The sequence below is a fragment of the Aethalodelphis obliquidens genome, unplaced genomic scaffold (genome assembly GCF_003676395.1).
Source record: "Aethalodelphis obliquidens isolate GAN/ISIS:26980383/991018 unplaced genomic scaffold, ASM367639v1 scaffold49, whole genome shotgun sequence".
NCBI classification, from domain to species: Eukaryota; Metazoa; Chordata; class Mammalia; order Artiodactyla; family Delphinidae; genus Aethalodelphis; species Aethalodelphis obliquidens.
Window position 1 is genome coordinate 10,691,675 of NW_020837993.1, and position 25,664 is coordinate 10,717,338.

Below are 25,664 nucleotides of genomic sequence, written 5' to 3' on the forward strand. Positions count from 1 at the left end.
CGTGACTTTCTCTCCATGTGTTTCCACTTGAAGGAAAAAAGCATGATGAGAAATATTGAGACTTGATTAAGGCTAACCTACTTTGAAATAAAAAAGGATGCATTTATAGCCAAGTATTTTAAACATTAAAAAAAAAAAGGTTGAATGAAAACGTCATGTCCTGTGACTGTAGGTTAACAGGACAGGAAAATTGCTAAAGGAGAATGAATACCTGTTATTATGCCCAGCCACGAAGCCTGAGTGATCTTTACATTAAGTGATACCATTATGGAAAATACAAAATCTAAAGAAATTACAGTACAGCAAAAACCTCAAATGGAAACAGCAGTATAGTTTACATGAATTGAATGCACACGCTTCCATCTAAGAATGGCAACATGCATGGCCAGCATCCGAGGGTCCCATGAGGCAGGCTAATGTTACCTGCTGCTCGGGAAACTATTGTTATCACCACCATGGTATGTTTGTAAAGGACTTTCAGGGTGTGTAATATCAGCCCCATTACGGTCCCACCCGCTAGCAGATCAAATGTACTAAATTATCTGGACATAAGACTTGTAAGAAAGGAAGAGGTGATCAGAGGTAAACCAGATAAACCCCTAGGCTTTGCCTCCCAAAGACCCTTTTCTGGTCATTGTTTAGGGGTCCCTAGCATGGTGATTTTGGAAGCAGAAGTAGCTCACAAGCAGTCCTGTGTTACATCCACATCTTGTTAAGATCTTACTGGGTAGGGTGGAGGGGGTTCCATCCCTTCTCACCTTTATCAGGTAGTTTTGCTCACGCTACTTATACTGAGAATACGCTTAAGGCTTCTGGAGGATTATTCTCTCAAGTGATAGTGCTGGGGGAAAGGCAACAGTAGGGGAGGCCTGGCTCCTCCAAAGGCCTTGGATGAATTTCCCTTCCTGAGATACTGTGGCCTCCTCTGGACCACATGGGGCTTAACCTAAACTTTCTCTGTGGTTCCTCTATCTTTGTTTGAAACCTGACAGAAAGAACCTGGGCCCTTCAAAACAGCCTCCTCCCTTGGAGACTCAGAGCTGCCATTGGACCCAGTCCCCAGGTCACTAGGGGCTGGGGGTTCCTGCTGCTACAGGGGCTCACTGAGCTCTCCTCCAGGGAATATGCCAGGTGCTTGATGATGCACAGACATCCTTCTGTGTATCTGCTGCTCTTTCTTATATAGAATATTTAAAAGATGAAGATTTATCCTGAAAAGTGGGCCCAGGGACTCTCTTCTTCCCACTCCACACACCCCTCCAAAGTCCTGGGATGATTTCCAGAACAGCATCCACTGCTTTCTCTCTCTCTAGCCATGTTGGTGTTTCCAGAAACCTCCTAGACTGGTCCACCTGCTCACACCAAGCACCCCAAACTTAACACGTTGAAACTGTAGACACTCTCCCTCCCTCCCCACCAAATTTCTATCCTGTCTTCCTCTATCCTGGTCAATGGCACCAGCGATCACTCAGTTTCTTCAACTGGTCATGCTTAGGCTCGTTGCTTTTCTTCTGCTGTCCCCATCACCCTCATCCTTCACCAGGTCCTGCTAAATCTTTCTCCAAAGGCCTCTGGCACCCTTTTCTATGCTCGCTCTCCACCCACCGCGTCTACCAGCTTCTCTTCCTCCCTCCCCCAATGACTGTCAGAGAACCTTTACAGAACACAAACCTGCTCTTAGCATTCTCCTGCTTCTCAGCCACCACCTGCCTGTAAAGTCAGGTCCAATCTCCTCAGTCACGCAGACAAACTGGCCCAGCACAACCTGGTTTCTGCCAGCCTCCCCGCCCCATTCTTTGAGGCAATCTGCCTATCCAATTTATTCCTGTACTGCCTTTATTCACTTCATCCCTCAATCTCTGGTACCTAACAAACTCCTCTGCATCTGCTGAGGCCCTGCTCATGTGTGACCCATCCCTGACCCCTCCACGCCAACCAGCCCCCTCCCAGGCTCCCATGACACTTCACACACAGCCCTGATAAAATCCACGCCACACTGCTGTGTAGTTTATTAACACCTCAGTCTGTGCCACTAGGTGAGTCTCCTCCAGGAGAGCAGCTATGCGCCCTCATCTTCACGTCCCCAGAGCTGAGCTCAGTGCCCGGCAGAGGCAGCAACCAGCCAATGCGTGCTGAACCTCAGTGCTGCACGCATGGTACTGAGAGCTTGGAGGTGAGGACCATGACTGTGAAATACACACAGTCGGTCTAACGCTACCCACTTGGCGGAGTGAAGCTGGTCTCCCCCCCAACCCCTGCCCCCAGTGACAGTAACTCCAGTCAACACATAGAACCAACAGCACAACTGTGTGTAAACATGCTGTCAACTGTCCCTGCCGACCACATTCTCCAGCGGTTTGCCTCACGTCCCAGACCATTGGGTTAATCGCTATTTACGAGTCGCCAACCTGTATTCCTCTAACGAGAGAAGGGACTAATATAGACTCTTTTAATTATTACCCTGGGGTTCAGAAGTGAAAGGGGCAGCACAAAGCTGAAAGGGTGTTCTGTCCACTGAGGTGCCCACAGCACATTCCAGGAAACAGGACATAATTGGTGCCAACTCCCAAGCCTCCTCGAAGAGGCGCCACGACTGGTGGGGTAAGAGGCCAAAGTCCCAGCCACAGTTAAACAAACCAATCTATGGAAGCTATATCAATAGTCATTAATCTTTTGTCATAACCCAATTTGAAAAATTCACTGGGAGAAGGAAGCAAGGGACAAAATAACTGAAGTCATCAGATGAGGGAAAAATTGAACAGTTTTTTAAACGCCATTCATTCCAACAGGTTAATGATTATGCGGATCGATGACCTGCGTCAGGAAGAAAAGAGGTAGCAGAGCAACAAGCCCCTAATAAGTATTCTAGGATCAACTAAAATATTCCTTCAGTTGGTATAGACTATAATCTTGAGAAAAGGATTCACACATTCCATGACACCTATTTTTATAGCACACAGCCCAGAGTTAGCCATATCACTTTTAATGGCTTGAGATTCCAGAAGAATTATCACTATGGTAACATTTCAAAATGGCCGTCAAAGTTACCAGGGACTGGTCCACAGGGTTTGGATCACATAGAGCCTTTCAGAACAGACCAAGTTATTTTCAAAATTCGTCTAATGATTTCACACGCCCAACAAAGCTTGGCTAGAACTTAGCTAATGGGGTTATTTGCAAGTGTGAGTTAACAGAAAGAGCACCCAGTACATAATAAGCGCTCATACATTATCTGCTGTCACTCTGAATCAAGCTCCCTTCTAATAAAAAGCCTCCAGTATAAAATAATACACTGGTGGTTACAATGACGTGATAAATTCTTTAGTTTTTTGGTATGTATTAAAGTAGTATGAGGAAAAACAGGAAGGTACAAAAGTCAGTTATTGAAGTAACAAAAATAATGGCAAACTTAAGTTATTTTACAAAGTAGGAAGTGATATAAAGTATATAAGATACAATTGATCACAATATTCAAAAATGCTTGTGGATGGACAACAAAATACACCCTTCCACTAGGAACATACACTCAAATTCTTATAACCCTCCCATCCTTGGGGGTAGCCATTAAGAAATAAGTAATGCTCTTCCCTCCTCATTTTCATAAGAAAACAGAAAGCTGACCTCAAAGGCCAATTCCATGTGTACTAAGTTCAGGATTCTCAACTCGGAGCCAACACACTCAAAATCAGAGCTAGAAAAGACCTTAATCTCAAAATCAAAGCTAGAAAAGACCTTAATCATGTGTTTTTCAAACCCCAAGTTGCCACCCAGTGACAGTTCTCAAAATCAGTTGAATACATCTCTTACCAGCGTTAGAATCGAATAAGAAAATATTATGGTATTTCTTGGGTAGGAAGAGTGAGCACTGTATCAGATAAGAAGTGTTTTGGAAACACTTATCTTAGTTATATCCTTATTTTGTCCTGGGGCTAGGATGTAAATCTACGTCTTACTGTGGGTCTGGTCAAAAAACCTGCAAACCACTGATGGGGTACAATGCCTTTTCCTGTTTCCAAGAGAGGCAAGGTGACCTGCCCAAGGTAATGCCCGAGAAGCAGTGATGCACTCAGACATTAGAATGTGAGGCCACCTGGTTTCCTTAGGTAATCTTGCCTCTTTCATCAATAAAACACTGAGCACAAGCATCCAGTAGGAGGCACTTACAAATAACCATATTTGAGAAATCAAAGGAACCAATGACACAAATTCTGTTTTTACCTAGTCTGTTAAGACCAGACGCCCTTTAAATGGGCCCCTGGGATCCCATAAATTTTTAATTACAAAATCATGGAACTGCAGAAACAGGGTGTAACAAGTGAGAATTGTTCTTTTCAAGGGTTACGCAGGGAATACCTTATCCAAGCCTGCCAAAAGTACACGGCATTGTCAAGGCCATTTACCAAAGAAACACACACACACACAGTCCCAAGGGCATTCCGGACCAAGGTCCCTGCCAGCACCTACTGTTTGGGCTCTTATAGAGGATGAAGGTGAATCCCAGGCTTCTATTCCTGAGAAAGCCCGATTCTCAATAGGAACAGCAAGGAGCTTCCCAGCTACTGTCTCCAGAGAGCTGAGGATTTCACTAAGTCCTCACACAGAGCCTGCTCTCACAGAAGGACAATCAGATGTGAAGAAAAATAAAACAAAACAGCAAAAAAAAAAAAAAAAGGGGGGGGGCTTCCCTGGTGGTGCAGTGGTTGAGAGTCCGCCTGCCGATGCAGGGGACACGGGTTTGTGCCCCGGTCCAGGAAGATCCCACATGCCGCGGAGCGGCTGGGCCCGTGAGCCATGGCCGCTGAGCCTGCGCGTCTGGAGCCTGTGCTCTGCAGCGGGAGAGGCCACAACAGTGAGAGGCCCGCGTACCACAAAAAAAAAAAAAAGAAAGAAAAGAGATAAAACAAAACAAAAAACTACCTTAAAAAAAACCACATTACAGTTTTTTTAAGGCAAAGAAGTATAACAAAGAAAATTAAAAAACGGACCATAATCCTATTGTCCAGATAATACCCGCTGACCTTCGAAAAGAATAAAAGCACTAAATGCACATGATCAGAAAATCCACACAGTGCTAAAAGAGCACAAGGTGAACAGTGGGGGTCACTCAGCATCTCCAGCCTCTTCCCACAGAGTATAAGTGCTTATCACTGTCTGGGAGTCCTTTTGGAAAACTATTTCATGGTTGTACAAGCATTTACCACCACATATGCTCTTTCTAAAGGCAGACCTGAAGGCTCACACTGCCTACAATGGTCTGCACCTTTTTACACTTAATTTCTATCGGCATATGAAGATCTAACTTCTAAGAAAACAGCGGTGTGGTGAGAATCTCACTCTTTGGAAATGTATGAACCCAAAGCATTCAATATGCAATATTTCTGTGCCTACTTTGTAATCCTCTCATTCTGTAATACTTCCACCCATGGGAGTAAAAGCATCACGACGGCGTCTGCTGGTATTACACTGAGGAAGGGTCCTGTGCCAGGCCCTGTGCTGAGCCCTGTCCTTTACCCCCTACAGCCTGGGAAGGAAGCCAGCACCCGGCTCACAGAAGAGCCACAGAAAGGGAAGCTCCGGACCAAGGTGTCGGAGCCAGGAGCTAACACAGCCAAGACTCTCAGCTGGATCTGTCTGATTCTACTATCTCCTTCTAGAAGGAGCTTTCTGGACACAGGGTAAAGGTGTTGGCTTCCCCACTAGAGTAAAGGAAGCCACTTAAAAATCTGTTCAGAGAAAAAACTACCAGCCATACCCTGGGGTTTCACCCAGCAGCTGACTTTGGGGGAACAGGCAGGATGGGCTCAACAAGCTGGCACAGGTAAGACTGGGGGCCAACCCTCATCCTTGTTCTGCTGTCCCATGAACAGGGGTCTCGAGGGAAGCCCTGGCTGAAGAAGCCCAGGCTGAAGAAGCCAACCTGACCGTTCCCACCCCCACCAAAGCTGGCCAGCCTTTCCCAGAGTGACAAAAGGACAGGTGATCCAATGGGGAGAAATTCTTGCCGGAAACATCGCTTTTCACTAACATGCCTAGCTTGAATAGCCATGGGTGTGTTTACAGACCCAGGAATGTGCAAAACAAAAATACGCATTTAAAAAGTGAGTTGAAGGGTCATATCCAGGGAGCACAGTGCTAGCTCTGGCTCCTTTTTCCTTTGATGGGAAAGCAGAGGAGGGGGCTTCCCTTGGCCTCAGCGGGGCTGCCTGTAGGAGACCTTTTCCAGCCCAGCAGTTGGGCAGCGGGCATTCCTTTGGGGTGACAGCAGCCGCAGCGGTCTCGGTCTCACCATCGTCCCGCGGCTGCACGCCTGGTGACTAAGTGCACAGGAATTCGCCGGTGCCCAGCCCACCCAGAGGACAGGAGGACAGGCGGGTGGAGGAAGCAGCCCAGGGCCCCTTCCCCAGAGAGAAAACCTGAGCTCTGCCCTCTAGCCGGGGTGCAGCGCAGGAGGGGCAGGACAGTCACTTTTGCAGAGGGTGGGGCCACCTGAGCTCCAGTGACAGCCCTCTGCCCGCCCCCCACCACCACCACACACACACATACACGGGGCTCGCAGAGCATCTGGGCTCTGGACTCAGGCCTAACTTTGCTAACGGATCGTAGAGCAGAGTTTCATGGTGCACCTTTATCTCTTTGAGTAAAACTCTGAGTAAATGATGGTTGCCTGAGGGAAGCAGAACTAAACACCGGACAGGCAACAAGTTTGGTTTACCCAATAAATAAAAGAAAACTGAAAAAAAAAAAAAAAAAAAAGGGCTATGTGGCCAACTCATCATTCAGGAGTCTAATTCATGGTGAAATCGGCAATCCAAGATTTGATTTCAAGAAATCATTTCCTGACACTTCATATTACTCCCTGCATGACTGTTACTTCTTTTTTTAAATAAAAGAATAAAAAGTTTCCTGTAAATCACATCCCTTTAGTCCTTTATCACAACCTGCCCTTGACCAGAGCTAAAGCATCCATTCATTTAAAGATATTTTTACAAGATTAAAGAAGGGTTTTAAAAAGAAAAAAAAAGTCTCCCAGTCACAAATCAGCCAAACAAAGGTACCTGATCACTGATCAGCTCAAAGTTTTGCTCCCTATGTGAAAATAATCCATCAATGTAAAAATAAATCCACCCTAAGTGGAGGGGAGGGGAGGGGAGGGGGGAGTAAAGTCTGAGACACAAGTATTTAAAATTCAGAAACAAGTCATTTCATAATTAAGCATCTGTAATTTGACTATGCTTATGTTACTCTTTCATTTTCATCTTTCCTTTATCTTTAGAGTCATACATTTTCTGACCATGTAAAGAAGGTGGGTTGGGGGGAGGGGGAGGAATAAGAGGGAGGAGGTGGGGAGGCCGCGCTAACAGAACCCTCACCACCTTTACTAGGTGGCTGTGCACCGAAGCCCCTTGGCTAGAGCAGGATATCAAGAATCGGTCAACCGTGGGGCCTAGCCTTCTCCAGCGCAAGACAGGCTAGCTGGTCACTGTTGGGTGTATGTTCACTGGACAGCACATGGCGGCTCCCTGGAAAGTGGCATGGTGTGATGGGGAGAATCACAGGCTATGGAATCAAAGAAAAGCAGGTCTGATTCCAGGTTGGCAGCTTAGCTGCATGAAAACTTACACCTGTTATGTCATTCTCTGTGCCTCAGTTTCCTCATCCATAAAAAATGGAGGGGATGGGAATGGCCACATACACCCTACAGGCTTCGACAAAGATTGAAGGAGACCACTCGAGAGGCGCCTGGCACGTAGTAATTGCTCCATGAAGGCTGGCTGCGATCATAAACACAGTCCTTTCTAATTGCCACAGGGATCCAGGGGGCGCAGGGGTCAGTTCACCTGTACAGAGATCTCACGCAGAAGAACTCCCCTCTGAGCTGATCCCGCTAGACCCCAGGGTCCACCACGGTTAGATCAACAGGCTCCTTGGAGGGCCAGCTCATTTCGGGATTTGCAGAAGCATGGTGGGGTTCTAATCTGCAAAACCTCCAAATGTAGGGGGATCTGCTAACAGGTTTTGAAGAGCTTTAACCAGAGATTAGCAAAAATGCCCTTTTGTCAATATTGTTAGATGCCTGGGATTTAGATGTGGATTTTTTTTCCTATCCCACAGAAAACACTGAATCACGTAAAGATACTGAACAAGGAGACAATGACCCAGACCTAATAAGATGCTGCAGCTATGTTTCTACCATCAGGTGAATACCTTTCTCTTGGCACTGTTCACAATGTTATCGGTATGGCCTAGGGCACTCACCCACCCTCTCATCAGGCCCAGGGCCCTTGAGAGTGGAAAAGGGAGCAGGGCGGATGATGGCAGGGGAAGGAGGGAGTGTGCCCAGCTGGAGACGGTGGACAGGGGAGTGTTCCAGGTTCTAAAACAGCTTGACCCTCAAGAGCCGTGGGGGTGGCCTTGGCTCAATCTTCCAGACCTTTTTCAAGTCGAAGTTTCCCTCTAATTCACCATGACTTTTCAGGGGGATTAAGCACGGCATGTGAAGCTAGTTCCTACAAAGTCACATGGAACACAAAGTTCTAATTGAACTTCTATATATTCCAGGGCCCATGACTTTTCTTTTGCTCTAATGGCACCACACCCTTGAATAACCAAATCCATAGATACCTGGGCAGGGCTGAAGGATCCTGCTGTGAGGACAAGGGGTGAGACCAGGGGTCTCAGCCTCCTGTTGCCTCCTTTCTCCACTGAAGGAAAAGCTCTCTTCTCACTTCCTAAACCAGAACATGTTCTACAAGGGCAAAGCGCTCTGGAGCCATCACAGCCTGTTCGCTCTAACCCAGGCCCCTTCTCAGCTAGAAAGCCCACCCCCAGTCAAGCATACGTTTAGATACAAGGAAAAATGTCAAGGGTGCATCTACTACAGAGGTCTTAGCTTAATGGAAAAATGAAGCTGTGGGCCCAGGAGAGGTTCACCATGACAGAGTGAAAATGGCCAGACACGTGAGAGCACATGCTGAGGTCCTTGGAGACGGGATTTCTGAACCGAGTCAGGGGTCAGACTAGATGATCTCTAAAGCTTTCTTTCCACTGTGAGATCCACACAGACATACTGCAGCTCCCTGAACCGGCTTTTTCATCCTGCACTAGTAGCCCCTGCTTCAGAACTGCCAGTGCCTAGAAGACAACACACAACAGTCCTTCACTGACCCATCTGGAGAGACGGTCTCTACCTCCCAGGAAGCTCTCATTTCTGGGGCCCACACCAAAAACTTCCTTACCATGGAAATCCAGAAAGTTGAGCCTCCTTAAAAATTAATCTTGTAAGCGCATAGGTTCTTGGTTCACAGGTGATGCGCATGGAATAATCTGGGGTGTGCTGGAGGGTGATGCATAACATGAACAGTTAGTGGTTACCTGCTATAGTTTGCTTTAGTCTATTAGTTCAAAAATTAACTCACTTAGTATAACCTTAAATAACAAAATAAAATCCTAGAAGAAATGTAAATTTGTTTAATTCTTCACATTTTCTCAAAATATTAATCACTGAGTCAATTAACTGTGGACAGGCCTAAACTGTTCCAAAGCTTTTCAAACCTACTAATTAAATGTGCTCTCACTACCACAATAAAAATTCTGGGAAACCTTGGGCTTCTGAGCATACGACACAGGATGAGAGAATCAAATCCATTCAGTTCCAATCTACTGCTCCACTTAATAAACAAAAAATGTTAACAACATGCATTTTTTAAAAATCTAAGTGGTTTCATAATGTAGATATTGTGAGTCTTCCCACGACGCTAAATGAAGGCTTATGACAAGAGTTTAATGAGCTGTTATCCAATATCTTCCAGGCCTGGGGATTTCTGCTTCTTCCCCTCTGGAACAGAAGATGCTCAGAAAGCAGGGAGTGTCATGATCCGTACTAAATGGAACTGCCCTCCTCAAACATCTTCACTTTTATAGTCTGTAATCCAAGTCACTCTATTAGCAGGCAGGAAAATCCCAGCCAGGTTCAAAATTCCCTCATCTTTCTATTACTTCAAGTGACAACCTTTTCCCACTACTTTATCTTTGCATTAAGTACCAGGAGCTGAAAGATGCAATCAATTTCACATTTCTTTCTGCCTATTTACATGACTTATTTGTTTCAGCAGATCCTCATTGCCACAAATCCTTCCTTTGCCCATTCATGTCTGCATACTTAACATAGATTTAATATTTCTCTAGGCCAAAGATCATAGGCTGAGTTTTTCTCTGACTAGAGGACAGAGACAGGAGAGAGGGAGGAGGCTGTCTGCGATCCCTTTGTTGTCACAATTTACAAAGAACAGTTCACAATAAGAAAAGTGATAAAAAGCTTAAATCAGCCCCCCAAACACATCAGATCCAAAGTGGGAAAAAGAGGAGGAACTAAAATGTCCTGAGACTGTTCTGGTTCCAGAGACTGTCAGACACTTTACTGACCTTATGTAATAAAACTTGCTTGGTGGCCCTGGTGGTGGAGCAGGGAATCTAACCCAGACATAGGTCACAAATCCGCACTTCATAAACATCATGACATGAGTAATGAACCAAAAGTCCACCACCACAGAAACCAACTTGAGTCCTTCAAGGGCAGAAATTGCACCTTCTGGTGGACGTGTTCTGGATTCAACTTAGAATCCTCCCACCCAGCCAAGTGGGACACCAGAATGCTGAGTCCCAGCTCCTGTTCCCACTGCACACTCCAGCCTCGTCCCGAAGGCCTGTCTGACCATCTGGGAAAGGCTGAGCCCTCAGGGAGGGATTCTTTTTTTTTTAATCAGATATAAAGTGGAAACCACCAGCTTCCCATCACCACCCCTGCCTCACCCATCAGTCAGCAAAGGCACCACCTTCTGGGATAAAGCTCAACAAGTCTCTTCTACAAGCTATCGGCAGGAGTTACATACAAATGATATCTCAGCTGAACAGGCTTGGGGCAGGGCTGCCGGCTGGGACCTCAATCACCACTCAGACTTCTGTTTTTGTGAAATAATACCCTCCACCTTCCATACGGCTTGCAAAGTGCAACCCATTCATGAGTTGAGGGCCGTGTATACAGTGCTAGGCAAACAGTACTGAGCAAGTGGGAACGTTCTGCATGAAAGCCTTCCATTTCACTTGAGGCAAATGCTCTTTCCATGCAAAGCTCCAAATACAGAACTCTCCCCCCTTGGAGCTCTTAGCACTTGCTGCCTCTCCTTCTCTTTAGGCAAAAAATGTGGAGTGCCTCATCACACGGCATACGCTGTGTGTGTGTCTCTCTCTGCAATGCCACGTTTTTATCTTCTCTCTTAACAAAATACTAAGTTTCTATCATCTCATTGCCTGTCATGGGACTTGCACACAACAGGCTGACCGAAGGAAACAATGGGAATTTTGCTTTTCTCTCCTTCTACCCTTTCACTGAGATGCTTCGCCAGCCTATGCTCTATCTGCTACCCCTCGGTGAGCTTGTCAGAGACCACTACTCCCAGCCCACTCTCCAAGGACTGCTCTCGGAGCCTGTCCCTAAGGGTAGGGCCCATCCCAAAAGAGGTCAACTGCTTCACACCACGGCGAGTCTAGAACACCTGTTTCCATTCTCCAGCAGTGTTTCCTGAAGGCCAGGGCCAGTGGCTCCATCCCAGGTCCCCAACACCTTACTCTGCAACAGGGAAAGATGAGGAAACCGAGGAGCAGGGAGGGGAAGGGCTGGCATTGGGCCGCTCAGCTACCCGGCAGCAGAGGAGTCTCGTCAGTGCTTTCTGCAATAAACAATGATGCTTGTGTGTTCACAATTTCCATGCAAATTCCATCTGATCGTGAGGCAGGGCGGCCCCCTACTCCTCCTTGCCTTTTGATTACCCACCACCTGTCTCTCCATCCTAGCTTCAGAGATGAGAAGATGCTGACGAGAGGTCTGCATTTATTTTGATAATGGTGGAAGAGTTTGAGACTGGTGGTTGAAGAGTTGGCATATGAAAGTCCACACTTTACACTTTTAAAACTGCACGATGTACACCAGGCTTGTTTACGAAAAGAGAATCTGCACTGGCTCAGGCTAAACCAGTCACCAAAACCACTCACCTTTTATTTACTAGTGGAAAGGGGGTCTGAACACCATCCCGATCACCATTTCCCTCTCACAACCACTTAATCCCTCCTCACACATCTTCAGTGGCTCCTCTCTAAGCTCTGAGGCTTTCCATGTTAGAACAACAGTGCCCAACAAGACAGAGTTGCAGTTACCCAAAAAAACAGTATAAACCTTCCCATGGGACCAAGTCAAGTTGAGGGTCTTAAGTCCCCTGACCCCACAGCGTTAGCATGAAATTCAGTGAATCTGTGGCTGCAGCCTAACCATTTCCTCTGCCTGGTAACAGGCAGAAGCAACAGTGGGGCCCAGAGAGCTGTTGTATCTAAAATGTAAAATCAAATTAATCCTGCAAAACAAATTCATCTTAAAATGACAGTCTGTTAAGTTGGCTTTGGCTGTTTTATCAATTGCCTCTCAATAAAATACTGCTTTATTTAAGCAGACCCAGAAGTTCACCCCTCCTCCTAGTCGCCCATCTTGGGCATCCAATGACTTTTCCAAGGATTTTTTTCTTAGCAAACAAGAAATATTTGTTGAGCTAAAGAAGCATTCTTCTGAGAAAATGATACATTCTCAGAATTCTATTCATAAGCAACGATGGTGTCAAGATCCTTCGAGCCTTGACTCCCACAGTGAATGTGAAATGATGGCCACAAAGAGGGGGCGGCTGGGGTCAGAGGGGCAGGAAACCCACTGATCTCAGAAGATGATACCATGTCACCTAGACTGTACCACCTGGACGGTGCACCCAGCCCATGAGTGAAGTTACAAAGAGGGAGCATGAAATGCCCCATCCTGCATCTGGGCTGCTCTGTCTTCCCTCATGAGTGGAGGAGAGCACGAGGGACATTTCCTGCAACACTGCTTAAAAACCTGTTCCAAAGCTTCTTTGACACAGTTATGCAAATGCTTCTAAAAGAAGTATCAACGTATTACAAAATAATCCAATCATTTCAAGTCCCCTGAGGAAGGGAACAAAAATACATCCTATAACCTATCTGAGGAACAGTCTAATAAGACCCTAATAACATTGTCGATTTAGCAAAGCATAAGGGGCCATTTGGAGGTCAAGAAATCAGGACAGAAACATCACACTGGGAACCACAGGAATAAAGCTTGCATTTTCTGGACCGAGGAAATCTGACTAGTTTCCATTTGTCTCCATATTACCACTAATACCTTCTGGGGTTAAAATAAATAAATAAATAAATAAATAAATCCTAATTCGAACAACACTTCGGCTGCCCAGGAAGTGTTTCTAATATCAACCTTCATCTTGCCTTTTTTTGTATTTCTGTGCTTCCTAATTTTCTTTTATTTTTTCACCCTTTTTACTACTAAGCCCTACTCCCCGGTCTTGGCAGCTGCTAAAAACCATCCAAGCACTTTGCATCTATCCAGAAACCCAGAACGGCAGCCTCGGTTCATAGATCTGCTGCTAAGGGCAGATGGAGGCGCGTCACAGCTGGGCCCTGCTTCCCAGGGGCCCCGGGCATAGACGGATCAGGGCCCAGGGGCTGCCCAGCCTCAGTCCCTGCACTCAGCGGCCTGCCTGCCTGCACCAGCTCCAGTAACCTCACAGCCTTCACCCGAGTCCCTTCATTAGGATTTGCAAAAACAAATGGGAGGCAGCTACACATGGGTCGGGTCTGTCTGCACCGTCTTAATGCAGAGTCCCCAAACACACTGCCTCTGTTCCCATCCCACGTGGATGCCGTGAAAAATGGCACAAAGAAAGGAAAGAGGACCCGGTGGTTGCTTGTGACCACGGCAGAGAAACAAAAAGCGATTTCTGTCAGATAATGAGCTGAAATAGAAGTTGGGCTTCCGGGAGAGGGCCTGACATTCCTGCACAGCATTTTCCCACCCACCTGATCCCCTTGAACGGAAGGAAGATCTAAGGGAGGACAGAGAGACCCAGTGTTTGTTTCCTGCACTGGGGGTGAGAGGATGGAAATAAAACAAAACAGCCAAAGCAGAAGAGGCTGGGTGGGAGAATAAAGTGGTATGCACGCGCACACGTGCACGCACACACACCAAGTTAGTATTACCCAAAGAAGAGAATAAACAGGCACATGCTTCAGCAGGGAGCAGGCAGTTAGCTACCTTTACCCTGTGAGACCTGCAGTTGTCACAAATAAAAATGTACGTCCTTGTTATCTTTACCCCAAATTGTGCCCACTCTGCTGCTCTCTGCGAAAAACACATTTTAAAAAGATAATATTTAATGTTAGAATCAAACAAGAATCTTGTTGATATTCTTAATTCTTCCCAACACCAAGCCTGCAAGCGGAATAAATTCATATGGTTTGATAACCAAATAAATAGAGTTTACACGTAACTATAGAGGCCCCACTGGCATCCCCATATAGACATATGTACCTCACCGAATGTCCTTTAAAGATATGGCTTATCTGGACAGGCACAGCAATTTGAACAATTTGGATTAAACTAGCAAGAACCACTCCTACACTATGCCATGCTATTTATGATAATTGAATTTTTGCAATTTAGAAAAAGCAATAGAGAAAGACCATATAAGACATGGCAGTAAACATACACAGTCAATCCAGTTTAATGCTCAGAATTTTAAATAACCTCAGAATGCAGCTCTTAGGTATTAAGTTCGATTTTTAAAAATAATAGCAGCTGCTACCATTTTCCAAGAACCTACTATGTGCTGTACCCTCTGTCCAGTGCTTTACAAATTCCAAACCTGCTCATTCCTGTTTCAGAGATGGAAGATGGGTCCTGGAAGCCTCACCCCAGCACCTGGGAACACAGAAGGCTAATGTATGGAATCCTCTCAATTCACAGACTGTTCCTTTTTTTAAAATTTTTACTTATTTATTTATTTTATTTTTGGCTGTGTTGGGTCTTCGTTTCTGTGCAAGGGCTTTCTCTAGTTGCGGCGAGCGGGGGCCACCCTTCATGGCGGTGCGTGGGCCTCTCACTATCGCGGCCTCTCCCGTTGTGGAGCACAAGCTCCAGTCGCGCAGGCTCAGTAGTTGTGGCTCACGGGTCCAGTTGCTCCACAGCATGTGGGATCTTCCCAGACCAGGGCTCGAACCCGTGTCCCCTGCGTTGGCAGGCAGATTCTCAACCACTGTGCCACCAGGGAAGCCTCACAGACTGTTCTTAAACCTTTGCCATATGATGTCATTTGTCCATACTGGAATGTAGGGTTTTTTTTTTTTAAATCCTATTTTGTACAAAATTATATATTCTTGCAAATCTCAATCTTAAATACCATAATGGTCCACAGGGGAAACCCACACCTTCCAGGTGTAAGGCCACCTAAACATGCCTGAAGACCAGTCAAGTAGAAGGTGGCAGGCACGTGATGGTAGCTGCTGCCTCCACAGTGTTGTCAGGGATGCATACGCTGGGAAAACCAGGAGTGAGGTCCTGGCCAGCAACAAGACACCCTGAACACTGCAGAAGAGTGGCCATGCTGACCCTGAAGGAGCACAATCTTCCCTGGACACTCTTCCCTGCCTACACAGGCCCCAGAAGCCCCCATCACTCCCTGACCTGAGATGGCAGCTGTCTCCCCCGAGCTCTAAGAAGTGCTCAGCCCTCGCCTCCTCCTGCAGGGCAGCTCACACAGCTACGAGGGCTCTGCAGGGAGCTATTCCTCCAGAGACTGAGAAGACAGGCCTGTCAGGAACTAGACAAAACCCCAGCTCTCATGACAACGTCCAGCTCACATGTGTTAGCCAGTGGCAGAACCCAGAATGGTCTAGCTTTTGGATTTCCATAAAGCTAGGGGGGTTATGGGGTTCCTTCTTCCACATAAAAGATCTGTACATGTCTTAAGTCCAGATTCCGAAGTTAGGCACAGTGATAAACAGATGCCTATTCTGTATCCTGTGTGTTGCAGACAGAGATTCCATCTCCTGTCCCCAGCGTTCCTGGAACACCTTGGCTGTCTCTTGCTTCCTCCAAGTCAGGGGGGCACTCCATCCCAGGATGGTGTCAGAGACCCCACCTCATGCTGCCTGAGTCCCAGCATCACACCATGTGCTAGAAGGAGGAGTGTTTCCAAGTCATGGCTCCCAGCTCCACTGCGAGCCAAACCTAAGTCCCAAGCCACCCTATGCACTCAAGTTGAGCAACGCAGTCCAGGACAGGATTAGCCACGGGCCCACACGTTCCACGTCATCCCCACTCTAGCAGAGAATGTCACGCTGGCACACACACAAGGAAAGCAAGATAGAAATATTAACGCAACAAAAGAAAGAGGCTTTTTAGGAGTAGGAAGAAACCAGAATGGTCTTACAAGTAGGCTTAACTGATGAGATGGGAAGGGAGTCCAGAATATTTTCCAAACACCTAGAATTGCAAAAATCACCCTAGGAGACTTATTCTGAAAGCTTTTTCATCTCTAAGATGAGATCCCTATTAAAAAACAAACTTCTGAAGGGAGCGCAGGAGAGTGACACCTTAATTAGGTGACACTTAGCCGAGAATGAAGCCTTTCAATGACAAGGTACGGGAACTAAGTGGCGGGGTCAGCTAAGAGGGTCCACGGGACAGAGGGGCACAAAGTGCCTCTCCATCTTGGTAACAGGGTCGCCAGTCAGGGAGAAGAGAATGCTACCTTTATGCGTGACTATAGAAGGCAGAGAAGTGAGGCCCAGGGGCATGTGACCCCCGTCTAAATAAAGAAACCCCCACACTGGGAGCAGCCAACCAGAGCAGGGGCCTTCCAGGGGGAGAGAGACCAGCTCCGAGCTACACACAGGCCGGAGCCCTCTGGACGGTCTGCCCCTTCCTCTCGGATGCTCAGGCCTCCCTCTGCCCCACGCGGACACGCAGGCCCCTACCCTGGTCCACAGTGGCAAGAGACTACACGGTATTTCACAGGGGGAAATCTCCCTCACAAGAAGCTTTAAAAAAGAAAAAGAAGAAAAGAAGAATTAGCCAGAAGTGTTAGGATGAAATAATGCATGGGGTCTCAAGGCAGAAAAACTGTCTCCCCACCTCATCTCAATGCAGCAGGTGATTTACAAAAACTTAAACAAGCCCCCCACTTTTACCTGGCAGGCCTGACATATCAATCTGTAAGCAAATGAGGAAGGGGTGCAATTCCGCCCCACACACCAATACCACCCTTGTGAGGAGTGTCCGATAAACAAAAACAGAAGAACATGTTTGGGGGGAAAACACGTAGAATTATCTTTTTTACACCACCTGCCTTCATTTGAAGTCCCTGACCCCATCAGTGAGACGGCAGTATAATGTGTTCCTTTTGTCAACAAAGGGAGCCATTTCCTGCCTTGTCACTTGAAGGCTCCGCTCTGCTATTTTTCTGGTTTCTCATCTCGAAGACAGTAGGAAATGCAACAAGCTCCGGGACAGCTGTTCCCAGTCAATGCCTTTTTAATTGCAGTAAGGCTGCACCACCAGCGAAGCCAACTTCCAACACGGCCAGGCTTGCAGGCTTGGTGGATTGCCTGGCAAAGACCAGGCCTGCTCACAGGCAACATAGTGATCCGAGTGGACCACAAGCTGTTCACCCTGACGGGTTACAAAGTACTTGGAGACTAACTTCAGCAGTAAGTTTTTGGATTTTTTTTTTTTTTTTTTTTTTTTTTTTTTTGGTGAGGGGGGTGTAATACCTGAAATCAGGTACCAGAAAGCCCCAACGCAAGCAAACACCACACACAGTTAGGCAACACACTGGGTGGGGAAAGAAGCACAGGTGCCCAGAGAAGGTTCACCCCATTCCCTCCGTGGACGTGGCCGACCTCCAGCGAATAAATGAACAGCACCCCAGGCCAAGCTTCAACTTTCAAGATGGTTCCCACCCTTCTCCATCATCTTTGGCTTTGAATCATTCTGACCGGGGCAGGGGAGAGAAGAGCTCCCACCCATGGTTGACCCTCCCAGCCAGTTATGAGCTGGGGACGGTCTGGGTGACTCCCTGGGAGCAACGACCATGAAAATTACACAGGAAACATCCGCATTTCATAATCCTCGAGGCTTTTGGCTCACTGAGGACTGTTACTCCACACCCTTCTCTGCGCAAGGGGGAAAATGTATTTTCCTGACAATCAGTCTTTCACAAAGCAGGTGCGTGCTCACCCCTGGGGGGACAGCCACGCTGACCAAGCGTTGGAAGATATGCCCAGAATTTACTCAGCACCACAGACAGGCTTCTCCTCTTCAGGAAGGGCTCACCGGAGTCCACAAAGCCCTGCAGTCCTCCAGCAGTGGGCGGCCAGCTGGTCAGTGGGGGAGAACACCACCGCGGTCAAGGACCTGAAGGCACAAGGCCAGGTGCACAGCCCGCTTCATGGGGTTTCACAGGCTCCTCTACAGGATTTTAGGGACAGGAGCCTCTTGGTCAGCATGTGTGTGGGGAAGGTCACTGGGCCGAGACAGAGAGGCAAGAAGGCTGGGGAGAGGCCGTGTCACCGAACACGGGGAGAGCAGAGGAAGGCAGACTAGGGAAACATTTCAGATGGAAAGGGCTTGGTGTCTGGTTGGAGAAGGAAGCATCCAGATGGTACCCAAGTGTCCGACATGGGAGCTTGGAGAACAAGAACACTACCCACAGGAGTGGAAACAAGGAAAACCCTGGGCTATAAATGAGGAGCCAGAGAAGACCACCAGATGCTGAAACGCCCATGGGGGTCCAGTCATGACAGCAGACGTGGTCGAGAGCTCACACAGAGGTCAGAGCTGGAGATGGTATTTGGAAGCCAGATGCAGATGGGAGGATGCTGAAGCAGTGGGTGAGATATTCTGGGGGAACAGGACAGTGGAGAGAGGGCCCAGGATGTTACTCTGGAAAACAGCTATTAAAGACTGGACGAGGAGCCAGAAAAGAGACAGCTGCACAGGTAGGAGGAGAATCAGTGACGCTGGCAGGCAGGGATGAAGGAGTCAACGGTGTCGCATCTCAGGGGGCACCAGTTACACTGTCATGGAAGGAAAAAGCCATACTCCATTTTTCTAAGGGTCAATCACTTTCTAGGAATGAGTAACTCAAGCCTGCATAAAACCACCCCTCAAAATTGTAAGACAACAGAGAAATACAGAAGCGGGCAGAGAACCCACAGCGTAGTAATTTCCTTAGCGGGGCTGTAGACGAAGTTGCCTGCCACCGCAGTCAGGATCTACAGAGGGAGTTTAAAGGAGAGCGTCAGGTGAAAACTGCCTATCAGCACTGCATAACTGAGTGTTTCTCCGTTATGTCAAAAATGTCACACATATCCCTGACTGGACATATCTCTCCAGATGCTCCCCCTCCGTCTGTAGCCAGCCCTGGGAAGAAAAATAGAATGGGATTCTTCTATGCTTAAATCTTTTAAATTGGCCATCTTAAGACTAATGTGGACCCCAAGGCAGACATTCTGTTTGGACTCAATGCCCTCCACCTGGCTCCTTGAATCGTTCCTAAGCTCTCTGGCTGGAGAGCTGTGGAGCACCACAGCACTGCAGTGCTCAGCCAGAGAGATGATGCGGGCAAGAACCCAGGGCCTTTGACGGCATGATCTAAAGCAGCATTCTCCAAAAGAATTAGAATGCGAACTACATCTGCAATTTCAAATTTTCTAGAAGCCATATTAAAAAGTAAAAAGAAACAGGTGAAATTATAGGAATATATTTTACTTCATCTCAAGCATCATTTTTAACATGTAATCAATATACAAAATATTAAGGAAATATCTTACTTTCTTTCCCCCATACTACACTTTGAAATCCAGTGTGTATTTTACACTTAAAAATATCTCAATTCGGATAGGCCACAGTTCAAGTACTCGGCAAGACGTGGGGCTAGTGGCTACTCCACAGGACAGAGCAGGTCAGAAGGGAATCTATGCAAAGGGAAAGAGTTCTGATTCAACTAGAAAATCTCCAAGAAACCTGCCAACGCTTGAGTTTTCAGGACAAGCTGAAGGGGAGACAATTTCCCTGAATGCTGTTATTAATTTTAAATAAATACTCCATTGTGAAATCACAGAAAAACATCAGGAGGCCTGAGACACTGGCCTGGGAGAAGGCTGCAGGGTGTGGCCTTGGAGGAGAGGGTGTCTGGCCAGCAGGCCCATCAGCATCAGTTGTAGAAGCACCAAGGCCCCATTTCCATCTCCTGGTCCTTTCTCATGGAGCTCTTCCTCTTTCTCTTTCTAATCTTCCAACAGCCCTATGGGGAAGGCAAGGGGCTATCACATTTTGCAGATGAAGAAACTGAGGGCCAAGCCAAGTTTAAGTTACTTGCTCATTTCTAGTCACGGCTACTAGACTTGGGCCCAGAACTCATGCCTCGCCCCTGCTCCAGGCTTCTTCAACAAGCAGCTGGCCAGAAACAGCCCAAAGTCCATAGTGAGACCTAAATATACCGACTGAATCACTGAACAAGTGCCCACCTAACGACTTTTTATGTAACACCTCCCTTTTGTACAGACCTTACGAGTTTTCAAATCAGTTTTGCACACACACGTGATCACCACTAAGGAATAGTATGGGGCTGCCCAATGGAACATTCTAAACATATCCAACTACAGCCCAGAATGGCTGGCTGGCCCACGGTCACCCGGGCCTCTTATACCACATCCAACATCTTTCCACGACACATGACACCTCCTTTGATGATGGCTTTTTCTTTTAAAATAAAAGTTTTAAATGTCAAGACTACTTGAAAATATTTTTTGTTGTTTTCTCAGAACTAGCAGGTAACCTAATGATAGGATACTATTTTAATCAATCACAAATATGACTTCAGCACAGTATTTCCCCCAACCTTAGCCAAAAGGGATTCTCCAAGTGGCCCAATGGTGTTCTCAGCTCTTCAAGGTCCTGGTTTCAGCCAGTGGGATCCCTCCCTTACCGAACCAGTGTTCACCTACCCGCTGATCCAATGACAGAGGGCAGGAAAGCGTGTGCTCTTCAAAGCAAGCATCCTTTCTCTGCTTCCACCCTGGCTGGCAGGGAACTGAAACAATGTTACCTGTGGGCTCTGGCCTTTGGTCTGTTTATTTTACACGCATCACGGTTTAGGCAAGCCTACCAATTTGGGATTTCTTGGCTCTCCGTGACTAGCTACAGTACATGGGCTCCTTGGGTCTCTAACTGGGCCAACCATTAAACAGCTATTTATAGCTACCACACTGCCTTCCAACCAGTGAGGGGAACCCTCCTGGCCAACAGACCTAAACATTGCTGAAAGCAAGAAGACAAAGGCCCAGAGTCACATTTCAATACCCAACAACCCGGCGCTCAAGGTATCGATCACAATCAGGCAAGAGTTCAGTTATACTCAAAGGAAAATAAGCACACACAGCAGATGAATAAACGAGAATCTTCCAAATACCACCACCTGACCCCCAAGACCAGTAAACACACTGCAAAGTTCTTTCAATAAGTGATTCACAAGATTTGCACAATTCTTCAAGAAAGAGGTAGAAAAGAAAGGAAGCAGTAGCCTGGGGTGTACAAAGCCTGCAAGGTCGACCTGAACCTGGGACTCCTAGAAACTGGTCCAGGGTTCCCCTGCCCCCACCGCCTTGGGGTGGTGCTCCAAGGATGCTCCATCATAAACCAGGATGCCCAAGCACTGTAACGTCATCATTAAGGACCAAGGACTGGGTGCGGGTCACCACTTTCACAGGATGTGAATTAGCCTTTACCTTTCCTTTATTCCACAATATTCCAGGTGTACTCACGCTAAGGAAGCCCTGCGTTACCAAAAAACATCCTTTCACGCAAAGGATGGAAGAGCTGATACGTATGCAGCCTCTGACTGCCAGGGCTTAGGCACTTTCAAGCACACCAGGTCACCCTTCTCATCAGAAATTCAAAGCAGCAGTTCCTCAAGCCTCTAGCCCAGGAGTGCAGTGACGGTTTCTAGTGTGTGACTGGAATGGTCTGACAGAAGCCGGGATGGCCTGCAGCCAGGCCACAGTCCTGCACCTACCAGTTCCCAGATGCAAAAGGAAGCCCCTCAAGACCCCACATCCTAATTGCAATACAGCCGTATCCACCCGTCGGAACCACGCATTCAGAAGAGGAGGGAGGGCGGGGGAGGGGGGTAGAGAGAAGCAGGAGGGGAGCCACGGTCATATCCTCATCTTACTTTTCTGACAGCGGTTCGTGGTCCAGCAGCGGTAGTTGTACTCGTTGTTGATGGTCGTCTTCTCACACAGCGGCTTCTCCTCCATCGTCCCCGGGCACAGGTCCCCACACTCCTTTGGGGGCTTATTCCCCACGATGTAGTTATTGGACACGGCATCCAGGATTAGGGACCAGTCCACCGTGGAGAGGTAGCAGAGGTCAGCATTCTTCTCGATCCGGATGGCCCCACGGGTAATGTTTCGCAGGTTGTAGAGCCCAATATCCTTGAGGTTGGTCATCTCGAAGATGACCAGGGCGTAGTTGTAGAAGAGCTTCCAGCCACGGATGACTGTGAGGTTGGGGAAGAGGTCACCGAGGCTCTCGAGGCCGGCCACGCGGAACAGCAGCAGGTACTCAGTGATGACCGTGAGCTTGGGGAAGCGGTAGCTGCGGTAGTCCTCAGCCTTGGAAATGAGCAGGATGTGGAGGTAGCCCTCGATCACCGTGCAGTTCTCCAGCCGCTTCAGCTGCTGGTAGTCGTTGCGGATGTCGATGCCTGGCCCACAGACTGCAGGGAGACAAGAGGGGAGGGCGGGACAGGTCTCAGTTACAAGGAAACCACTTTTTAAAAACTATTTCCCAACCCATAACATGACCAGTTTCCAGGAAACCTATATTATTATTAAAGAAATAAGACCCCATTTAGGAGTGGCTGCAGGTGGGCTATCTGGGGAGCTCAGCAGCCAGCCGTCCTTGGGGAAGTGCCCAGTCTGGGCCAGATGCTGTGCAACACACTCACTGTCACGGGAGGTGCCATCCCCATCCCACCAATGTGCAAACCACAGCTTAAAGCCCAGGGCCGCACAGGAGCACAGGGGAGGGTCAAGGTTGCAACCCAGGCCTGACTGCACAGCTGCCAGGCTGCACATTCCCCACCCCTGCTGCAGAGCGTCAGTGCCCTGCACCTGAACACAGAGCTCAGGAGCCAAGGGACAACGACTCACTCTTGCAGCCAGCCTCAAGGACACCATGCAGTATACACTGGAGAACAGTCACTGTGACCTAGAAGGTAGGGACCCCAAGAAGCACGCTCCCATGTTTCCTACCACCATTTGACATGGGCAGGTGGCCTTGGGCTCTCCCCAACACTGCATGAGTGTAGACAGAAAGGCTAACTTAGCAGCAAGATAAGAATATGTGATTTATATGAATAAAAGAGGTATCCAATTCCAACTTTAATAAAGTGTTTTCTTAATCAAGAAAGTATGCTTCCTGCAGAAAGGTTAGGTAACAGATAGCAAAAAGACAGTAAAAATCATCAGTAATCCCAACATCCAAAGATACCACTACCTATGCCAATTATCCTTTCTTTATAATTTAAGGTAAAGGAAATCGGACAATAATATGTTTTCAAACATACTTCCTTCATTTCATATGAACATTTTACCAAGTCATTGCCTTACTACATCATTATTTTAAGGAGACAGTAATTCTAGGATATGAATATGCACCGTGAGTTCTTTTCTTTTTAAACCAATCCCCTATTGTTGGATATTTAGGTTATCTCCATATTTTCACATCATAAACAACACTGCAGTGGACATTCTCTGCAGATATTCAAAACTGTTTTCTTAGGGCAAATCCCTAGAAGTAGAATTGCTGGGCCAAGGCATCTGCAGATTTTAAAGGCTTTTGATAAAACAGCCTCAATACTGGAAACTTTTTTTTTTAATTCTAAACATACACACAAAGAAAAACCCTTGGTTACTATCCTCTCTTAAAACTTAATAATCCCCAAACCTTCCATTACAGCTTCTCAAAGTGACGTTTTTTGATTGATGTAATTTGTTAATTTGTGAAGCACCCAACATGCATGGCACTGCAGGAGATGCAAAGAAACCTCAGAGGAGGCTCGTGGTGGAGGCGGGAGCTGAGACCTGTGATAAACAACTGTCAGGTGAAGCAGGAGGTGGTTGGTGTGTGCACATTGCAGGCCCACTCTAGATGTGAGTGGAACTAAGCAAGGCAGACAGGAGTAGCCTTGGAGCTTCCTGCAGAGAGATGGTCCTTTGTATCACAGCACCAAGGGGCACTGCACACGCACCAGCTCCTGAGGGACAGGTGGGATTTAAAACTGGGTATAACATTCCAGAGGCCAGAGAAAAGGCAGAACAAGATACATTCAAGCGGCAGCCAATCTGATGGCCAGGGGTGCAGAGGAGAGCAGAAGTGAGTCTAGCACAGCTCAAGTCATAAAGGATCACAGGTGGGGACAGGTACATTCATCTCAGGAATGAGGCCCCTCTCAAGACTCTTGGGTGAGAGAGAAGGCTAAGCAAGGTGTTGTGGTTTTTTTTTGGAGAAGTAATCTGGTGATCGAGTGCAAGACAGAATCAAAGCAGAGTAGATGTGGGAAAAGGGAAGAGAGTCCAGTGGGGCTTACAGCCACAGGCAGAAACTGGACAGAGGCAGTGGGAGAGGGGGAAGTGGGGAGCCCCTGGGCTGAGAAGCAGGCAACGTGTGAGAACCTAGAACTGGAAACTTCATTTGGCCTAATTTCCTCCTTTTACTGATGGGAAAATGAAGCCTCTCAGACAGAGAAGAGCACGGGAGAAACAAGCACTCTGAGAACATCCACAGTCAGGCAAGAGGTTGTGCTGGAAGCTCTGGATGCATCAGTGTGCTTCATTTCCTGCGATGCTCTCAACAGTACCTCACATTATGTAATCCCATCACCAGCTGGAAGGTGAGGAATTCGATTTGAGGAGACAAGTACTTCACATAAGGTCACATACACAACACACCAGCCCCTTCACAGCCAAACTTCACATAGTTCTTGGACAGTCCCATCTCTTAGCATCTTCACCAACCGGTTACCTCCAACCCACTCCAACTACCCTTCTGCCCTGGTCATGATACCAAATAGCTTAGCAAAGCCTCCAATGACATTATCAAAACCAAGGACAGGGATTCTGCCGGCAGCCTTCGTTTGGGCTGCAACTCTTCCCAGAGTCTCCGGCCTGCTGGCCTACTACATCAGATTTTGGATTCACCAAGCCTCCACAATCACAGTCTTGGTGCTCCAGCTGGCTGTCAGGCCTGAGCCTCTGAGGTGGTAGAGCCGAGTTCACCAGAGACCTCCCAGCCCCACGTAATAAAAAACGGTGAAAGCTCTCTCACAGATCTCCATCTTGAAGCGAAGACCCAGCTCCACTCAATGACCAGCAAGCTACAGTGCTGGACACCCTATGCCAAACAACTAGCAAGACAGGAACACAACCCCACACATTAGCAGAGAGGCTGCCTAAAATCATAATAAGTTCACAGACACCCAAAAACACACCACCGGACATGGTCCTGCCCACCAGAAAGACAAGATCCAGTCTCATCCACCAGAACACAGGCACCAGTCTCCTCCACCAGGAAGCCTACACAGCCCACTGAACCAACCTTACCCACTGGGAGCAGACACCAAAAATAACGAGAACTATGAACCTGCAGCCTGCAGAAAAGAGACCCCAAACACAGTAAGTTAAGTACA

At 47.4% G+C, this 25,664-nt stretch overlaps 1 protein-coding gene across 6 annotated transcripts in view; it reads right to left on the minus strand.

Annotated features, from left to right (window-relative positions):
- IGF1R (insulin like growth factor 1 receptor) overlaps nt 1-25,664 on the minus strand; it is a 307,791-nt gene that overhangs the window by 224,365 nt on the left and 57,762 nt on the right. For all 6 annotated transcript variants that reach the window (XM_027083187.1, XM_027083186.1, XM_027083185.1 and 3 more), the window contains one exon: nt 22,146-22,691. In XM_027083187.1, coding sequence (XP_026938988.1) covers nt 22,146-22,691 — 546 coding nt within the window. The remainder of the gene's footprint in view (nt 1-22,145; nt 22,692-25,664) is intronic.